Genomic DNA, 8,593 nt, shown 5'->3' on the forward strand with positions numbered 1-8,593 from the left:
ACAAACATTTATGCCACAGCAGGTATCTTTCTACCACCTTATTTGGTGATTTCTGGGTTTTGTTTGTTTGTTTAAGACAGAGTCTCGCTCTGTCGGCCAGGCTGGAGTGCAGTGGCACCATCTCGGCTCAATGCAACCTCCGCCTCCCCGGTTCAAGCGATTCTCCTGCCTCAGCCTCCCAAGTAGCTGGGATTACAGACGTGTGCCACCACGCCTGGCTAATTTTTGTATTTTTAGTAGAGACTGGGTTTCACCATTTTGGCCAGGCTGGTCCCGAACTCCTGACTTCAGGTGATCCACCCGCCTCGGCCTCCCAAAGTGCTGGGATTACAGGCGTGAGCCACCATGTCCGGCTGGTGATTTCTGTTTAAAAGTTTTTTCTTAAAGTGTTTTTTCCCACCTAGTTTTTCATTGAATGGGTAAAACATTCTACATTTGCTTTTATTAAAACAAGAAATGAATTTTGCTGCATTTCAATTTATAGATTTTACTATCCTACCTCGTGCCAGGTTCTGTGCTGAGTGCTGTATATATCTGTGATCACATTTAACTTTTATAACAAGCCAAATGAGCAGGAACTCTTATCTCTATCTTACAGACGAAGAATCCAAAGACCAGGGACAGTAAGTAATTTGCTCACCTGGTTTGCCAGCCTCCATGACACATCGCCGTCCAGTTCTGCCTTTAATTACCAAAGCACAACACGCTGCTTTGATTCCCCTCTCCTCGGCACCAGAATTCAAGAGTGAAGTTAAACCGCAAGGGCTGAGTTAGAAGATTGGCCTCAGTTCCCTGTTCCCACCAGCAGGTGGCACCGTCTCCTAGCGGAATTCTTACTTGAACGTTTTGCTTCCATTTCTACACCACCAAAGTGTTCCTCCTGGCTGAGTTTGCCTATCTTGTTCAGTGAAGACAACCCACGAGGACAAATGGTGTTAATGAGAAGTTTTGCGGAGTTACAGAGATCCTCGTATTTCTTTAAAACACACCTAATAACGTTAACTCTGCAATAATTTGTAGATCATTTTAAATCTTAGCTATCTTTCTCTTGCCACCCAGTGTGCTTCAAGCCACATGGTTCAGAGCACCATTTAATGTGAAACTCCAATTTTAAAACAAAGTGAACCTTCCTTTTACAAAACCATGAGACAAGTTACAGAGTAATGACCACCCACATGACCTCGAAGTGATTTTGAGTGAGTGAGTGTAACTTCCGTGGCTGCCATTTAAATTGGATTCAAATCCAAATGGCTCCACCTCCATGTCATCAGACCTTTTGTGCCCTGATTCCCTTGGCTAAGTTCATAGTACCTTCTACATCAGGTTGTGGCAATGATTACCTGAGGTTAATACGATAAAAGCACATGGTAAGCACTCCTAAATGATAGCCAATATAAAGACTCAGTTCTCCCAATTCCAAGGGTCCCCACCATGATAGAAAAGGATCTTTTGGTAAATACAGTATGTTTAGCTCTTGCTAGGTCTTTAAATACTTTGCTGGGGGCCAGGCACCATGGCTCACACCTGTAATCCCACCGCCTTAGGAGACTGAGGCTGGAGGATCCTTTGCGGCCAAGAGTTTGAGACCAGCCTGGGCAACACAGCAAGACCCTATTTCTACAAAAATAAAAATAAAAATTAGCCAGGCTTTGTACACACTTGTAGTCCCATTACTTGGGAGACTGAGGCAGGAGGATCCCTCAAGCCCAAGAGTTCAAAGCTGTAGTGAGCTATGATTGCGCCACTGCACTCCAGCCTGGGTGACAGAGTAAGACTCTGTTTCAAAACAACAACAACGACAACAAACAAAAACCTCAAAACCTCTTTGTTGGACTTAACTTCCATCTCCTCCATGTAGTACCTTAGTACCCTTGCAGCCCGTTTTTCTTTTACAAGACAACAATGTTGTTATAAACTCATTTGGAAATGGTCCCGTGGAGGAGTATTTACCAAAATTTAGCTTATTTAGCGTCTTCAGAACACGGCACTTGCCTGGAATTATACTGACCCCCTCAACCCATACCAACCACCCAGAGATGGCTGTTCTTGGCTCCTCTCCCAGGGGCCCTGTCCTTCCCACATCGTCTTCTTCTTCTTTCTTCTTCCTTCTTCTTCCTTCTTCCTCTTCCTCTTCTTCTTCTTTCTTCTTTTATTGAGACAGAGTCTCACTCTGTCATCCAGCCTGGAGTGCTGTGGTATGATTTCAGCTCACTGTAACTTCTGCCTTGTGGATTCAAGTGATTCTCCTGCCTCAGCCTCCAGAGTAGCAGGGACTACAGGTGTGTGCCACCACACCTGGCTAATTTTTACATTTTTAAGTAGAGACGGGGTTTCACCATGTTGGCAAGGCCAGTCTTGAACTCCTGATCTCAGGTGATCCGCCCGCCTCAGCCTCCCAAAGTGCTGGGATTACAGGCGTGAGCCACCCCACCCAGCCCTTCCCACGTGTTCTGGCAGGGAATGCTGTTGTCCCCCAAGCCTACCCTAAGAGGAAGACTTCTTCTGGGGAAAGATGTTCACTGTACCCAGGCCCTGCCCTGGCTGGAGCTGGCAGGAAGGGTCCCAGAGCAGGAACTTGTGCCACTCTGCCCAAAGCCAGAGTCCCTGAGGCACACACCCCATCAGGCACCAAGGTGAATTCCAACTGCCAGTTAGTATTTAACTTTCCACATACGATTAGATTAAACATGTGGGTTCATAAAAGCGTAGGATTGCAGACTGCAGTTGCAAGGGCTTAGATGGTCGTAAGGTGAAGGTGCCCAGCAGGCTGAGGCTTGTGTGCAACCCAGAAGAGAGCTCACTAACGCCAGCAAGAAGGTTCAGAACAGCCTGGCTTTGGAAAGGAATTTCATCCTGCCCACACACTGCATAGGTAAGTCTTAGCACACATTCTTTATTTTTTGAGGAATTAAGTAACAAAGTTATCTATTTGCCTTTTCCAGAAAATGATAAAAGGAATGATTTTCCTGGTACATGGCCTGGCTCCTCATCCACTCTTCCTTCTTTCCTTCTTGTTTTCCTTACTCATTTCTTTGTTAATTGCCTTAGAATGAAAATTTTGAGAGTTTTTAAAATGGAGGATTCATGGTAAACGTAGGTAATCATATTGTTTTCTCTTCTTGATATAAAAATGAAAGACTTTGCTGCCTTTTATAGGCCCAGGTGATGTGAGCGATCTACCATGTTTCAAGAAAAGAAAACTTTGGGGCTGGGTGCGGTGGCTCACGCCTGTAATCCCAGCACTTTGAGAGGCTGAGGCAGGCGGATCACCTGAGGTCAGGAGATCGAGACCAGCCTGGCCAACATAGTGAAACCCCATCTCTACTAAAAATACAAAAAAAATTAGCCTGGCGTGGTGGCTGGCGCCTGTAGTCCCAGCTACTCAGGAAGCTGAGGCAGGAGAACAGCATGAACCCGGGAGGCGGAGCTTGCAGTGAGCCGAGATCACGCCACTGCACTCCAGCCTGGGCGACAGAGTGAGACTCCATCTCAAAAAAAAAAAAAGAAAGAAAAGAAAACTCTGGACTTTGGGGTCAAATGAGTGTTACTTTCCTAATAGTGTCCTGATTGCTGTTGTCATGAATAACACACATTCATGACAGGAATGGCTGGAATTAGGGGATCATTCTGTAGCCTGGAGACAGGGCACAACTAATGACATGTGTAAGCTCAAATCATGGTCTTGATCTTATGTCTTGTACCCAGTTGAGCCAACTGGTCACAGCAATGAAAACAGTGAGTTATTGGAATGTGTGACCTCTGCTAGGACAGTCAGTGCTGGACACTGGCTTAGGTGATGTGAGTTCTAGTCCAGGCACTGTGGCCAACTTGAGAGGCTTGTGATCTTGGACAGGTGACCTAAGCCCTCTAGGCTATAGTTATTCCACCTATCAGAGAGCAAACCAGCCTAAATGATCTCCAGGGGCCCAGCCTGTGCTAGGACTCAGCAAGAAGCATTCACTGGAAATGTAGGTCCTCCTAGGTTGATACACATGAATTGCCCATATTTGACCATTTCTAACCTATATAAATGGCTATTTCATATAATTCCAGAGAACATAAATGGTAGTTGTCTTAGCATTACTAAAGTAAATGCCTATTATGATATTCTACTTAGGGGTAGGATAAGTATGTATACCAAATATGGTTTGTTTTGATTTGATTTTTGAGACAGGGTCTCACTGTCACTGCTGAGTGCAGTGGTGTGATCATGGCTTACTGCAGCCTTGACCTCCCAGGTTCAAGCTATCCTCCCACCTCAGCCTCCTGAGTAGCTGGGACTATAGGAGTGTGCCATCACATCCAGCTATTTTTTTATGTTTTGTAGAGGTGGTGTCTCACTATGTTGTCCAGGCTGATCTCGAACTCCTGGGTTCAAGCGATCCTCCCACCTCGGCCTCCCGAAGTGCTGGGATTACAGGTGTGAACCACTGTGCCTGGCCTCCAGATATGGTTGATGTCTATCAATCAGTTAAACAGTAATTCTGGGAATAAAAAATTGAAATCAACCCACTTATAATTTGAATGTCTTAGCATAACGTCCTTCAACGAAGCTGCTTTCACACATTGTGATTTGTTTTTTTCCTGTGGTCATGGAGCAGGCATGGGCCACTCGGCCACATCTCATGCATCCGTATTCAAAAGCCAAATCCCTTTTGGATCCTATTTATTTGGCCTGGCCACGGGTCAGCACTTAGATATTTAATCCCCATAGGCCCTTTCATCCCTGTGATTAAGTCTTATCAAAAAGCACCTCCTGACCTGCTTAGCAGTGGGGCCTTTGTTCACATTAGAAGGGTTGAACAAATAATGGGCAGTTGGGGCCGCTTAGCTCTAAAAGGCTGTGAACGCTGCCATGCCTGCACCTGGAAACAAACCCAAATGACTCCAGTGGAATTCAGCACTGAAGTCCCTCATCTCAAAGACCTTTTGTGGCAGAGATTCTTGGATGGGCCTTAGGGGTCCCAGGAGTCCCCTGAAATTGAATGTAGAGCTTCCTATGTGCATAGGTATACTTTCTTGGGGAAAAATAAAGTCACATCATTTTATTTTACTTTTCGAGGGATCTTTAACACCGCCCCTCCCCCACCCCCAATTCCCACACCCCTTAAGAATAAATTAAGAATCACTGTTCTGGTAGTTTCCAATTGAATTCCACAGAGGAACTGTCATTCATTCACACCTTCATTCAACAAATTTTTAGTAAAGATTTGCTACGTACCCATCGCTGTGTAGGGTCCTGGGATTCAGAGATGAGTAAAGCAATCCCTGCCTTCCGGGGGCTCAAGCTCTCCTGTCATTGGGACTCAGTTATTTAATCTCACTAAACATCCTGAAGGTAGGAGTTTATAGAGTGGTTTTGAGGATCACATGAATAAGCACACAATACATGGGTAATTCAAAAATGAAAACAAGGCCGGGAGCGGTGGCTCACACCTGTAATCTCAGCACTTTGGGAGGCCGAGGCAGACGGATCACGAGGTCAGGAGATCGAGACCATCCTGGCTAACACGGCGAAACCCCGTCTCTACTAAAAATACAAAAAATTAGCCAGGCGTAGTGGCGGTTGCCTGTAGTCCCAGCTACTTGGGAGGCTGAGACAGGAGAATCACTTGAACCTGGGAGGCAGAGGTTGCAGTGAGCCAAGATCGCGCCACTGCACTCCAGCCTGGGTGACAGAGCGAGACTCCGTCTCAAAAAAACAAAAAATTTTTGCCTTGCAATCGTTTGCCTTGATGTTATGTCTAAAGCCCCACACTTCTCTAAAAACAGAGATGTATAAAAAAGCACACGTATATAATTCTCTGAAAACAGAATATAAATCAGTCATTGCTCCATTTAACTGACATTTGTTGAGTGCTTGTTATAAATATGGCATTATTCTAGCTGGTGTGAGGTTACCAATTTTTTTTTAAACAAAAGTAATATAAATATATACACACACATTTAGTGACTGCATATGTGATGCGTGCTTTTGAAGAAAAAGGAGATGCTGTTGGAGGAAAATGGTGGTGGTGGTGGGAAGCGATTTAGAGTAGAGCCAGGGACGTCTCAGAAGTGACAACTAGCTGGAACCTAAAGAACGAGGAGGTAGCAGGTGGAAGAGAAAGGCAAAGGCATTCTAGGTTGAGAGAATAGGATGTGATAATGTCCCGAGGAAAGAGAGCTTACTGACAGGGAGGGAAGATGTCAGGTGTGACCGAACTGTAGTGAGCAAAGGGTAACTGAGGAGGTGGTCAGGAGCCTGCTCAGCCAATGGGGTAAATACTGTTAAGGAATTAGGACTTGATTTTAAGAACAACCATCGCATCATTTTAAAAGCAAACAAATTGCACTATAATTTCCCTCTTCAAAAAGGCAATTGGCTGTGCACAGTGGCTGACACATGTAATCCCAGCACTTTGGGAGGCTGAGGCGGGTGGATCACCTGAAGTCAGGAGTTCGAGACCAGCCTGGCCAATGTGTTGAAACCCCGTCTCTACCAAAAATACAAAAGTTAGCCAGGTGTGGTGGCATGTGCCTGTAATCCCAGCTACTTGGGAGGCTGAGGCATGAGAATCGCTTGAACTGGGGAGGCGGAGGTTTCAGTGAGCAGAGATCGTGCCACCCCACTCCGGCCTGGATGACAGAGCAAGATTCCGTCTTAAAAAAAAAAAAAGCGCACATTGATGGCTATTCAAGGCAGAGAGGGGCACATATAACCCCAAAGAGATGGCTCTGGGGAGGGTTGTGTTGTATTACATTGTTGGCATTGTATTATCCAGGTGAGAGATGCTGGCGGCTGGGCGGTGCCAGTGGTGATGAAAAGGAGAGATGGATTTGAAACATAGGAATAATCTCTCAGATTGTTTCTTGGCATCACTTACCTAAAATGCTGCTTTCAAATATGGATGTACACACCCCTCCCTTTAGGATACTTGGGACAATGTGCCACTTAGACATAGGGGATGGAACAAATTGGAGAGTCTGTCAATGCCCCCTGCAATCTTTTCTCTTGATGTTATCTCATAATGCCCCACAATTCTCTAAAAACAGAGAACATAAATGAGTCATTGGTCCATTCCACTGATGTTTGTTGAGTGCCTGTTATGAATGTGGCATTATTCTAGCTCTTGTAAGGTTACCAATTTTTTAAAAAACAAAAGTAATGCAAGACTGCTGATGAAAATTTGGAATATGAGAAAAGCATAAAGAAGAAAATATATATCTTTAAGCACACCACCCACTGTTAACATTCTGATCTATGTACTTCTAATATTTTCTCCATTTTCATATGTACACATACATTTATTTACATGCATATATAGATATCAAAGTGTATATATATAATTTTCTCTGCCATTTAAATTTTTACTGTGTAACAATCATGCATTGTAAAAAAAGTGAATAAAATGTATGCAGTCAGTTTAAAGACTAACAAAATATGCATTAAATCACCAGCCAGGTTAAGAAGAAATACTATTACTTGTACCCTGGCATCTCCCTCCCACCTTTACATAGCCAAATCCAGAAAAGATCTGTTTTCCTAACCTTGTTCGCCTATTTTATTATTTAAATTGCAGCAGGAGGGAAGCATGTCTACTTTATCCAATTTCACACAGACGCTGGAAGATGTCTTCCGAAGGATTTTTATTACTTATATGGACAATTGGCGCCAGAACACGACAGCTGAGCAAGAGGCCCTCCAAGCCAGAGTTGATGCTGAGAACTTCTACTATGTCATCCTGTACCTCATGGTGATGATTGGAATGTTCTCTTTCATCATCGTGGCCATCCTGGTGAGCACTGTGAAATCCAAGAGACGGGAACACTCCAATGACCCCTACCACCAGTACATTGTAGAGGACTGGCAGGAAAAGTACAAGAGCCAAATCTTGAATCTAGAAGAATCGAAGGCCACCATCCATGAGAACATTGGTGCGGCTGGGTTCAAAATGTCCCCCTGATAAGGGAGAAAGGCACCAAGCTAACATCTGACGTCCAGACATGAAGAGATGCCAGTGCCACGAGGCAAATCCAAATTGTCTTTGCTTAGAAGAAAGTGAGTTCCTTGCTCTCTGTTGAGAATTTTCATGGAGATTATGTGGTTGGCCAATAAAGATAGATGACATTTCAATCTCAGTGATTTATGCTTGCTTGTTGGAGCAATATTTTGTGCTGAAGACTTCTTTTACTTTCTGGGCAAGTAAATATCATTTTAATCAATATCAATGATGAAAATAAAGCCAAATTTGAAGAAAAGTATCTGGGCAGTGGCTGTGGGGATAGAAAGGAGAGATTTACAAATCATTGAATCTTCTTTCTCATGAAACATCATTTGTGTGTGACAAATTCAATTTATAAATAACCCAGATGTATTATGTAGAAGCTGAGGCTCAAAAGCTATCACTTGCTTACCAGACTGACATAGGAGCATTTATCTGTAATATTAATTCATGAGTGTGGAGTCTGAAGAGATGAATAAATGAACCATAAGATTACTTTACATTTATTGTTTTCCTGGCCTTTAACCTATTTAGAAGTCTTAAGACAGAACAAACATTTTTCTTTTTCTTTTTCTTTTGAGACATGGTCTCTCTCTGTCACCCAGCCT

General features: G+C 43.9%; 2 protein-coding genes across 4 annotated transcripts in view; both read left to right on the forward strand.

The window, feature by feature from the left end:
• Positions 1–8,116, forward strand: part of LOC134809241 (uncharacterized) — a 227,986-nt gene extending 219,870 nt beyond the window's left edge. For all 3 annotated transcript variants that reach the window (XR_010154472.1, XR_010154474.1, XR_010154473.1), the window contains 2 exons: positions 599–2,872; positions 7,563–8,116. The gene's annotated coding sequence lies outside the window, so the exon portion shown is untranslated. The remainder of the gene's footprint in view (positions 1–598; positions 2,873–7,562) is intronic.
• Positions 7,575–8,116, forward strand: KCNE2 (potassium voltage-gated channel subfamily E regulatory subunit 2). Its single transcript, XM_001167300.7, has one exon. The coding sequence runs from the start codon at positions 7,575–7,577 to the stop codon at positions 7,944–7,946; it is 372 nt and encodes a 123-aa protein (XP_001167300.4). The 3' UTR covers positions 7,947–8,116.
• Positions 8,117–8,593: the final 477 nt, after the last annotated feature.

This window comes from Pan troglodytes, chromosome 22 (assembly GCF_028858775.2).
Source record: "Pan troglodytes isolate AG18354 chromosome 22, NHGRI_mPanTro3-v2.0_pri, whole genome shotgun sequence".
Classification (NCBI taxonomy): Eukaryota; Metazoa; Chordata; class Mammalia; order Primates; family Hominidae; genus Pan; species Pan troglodytes.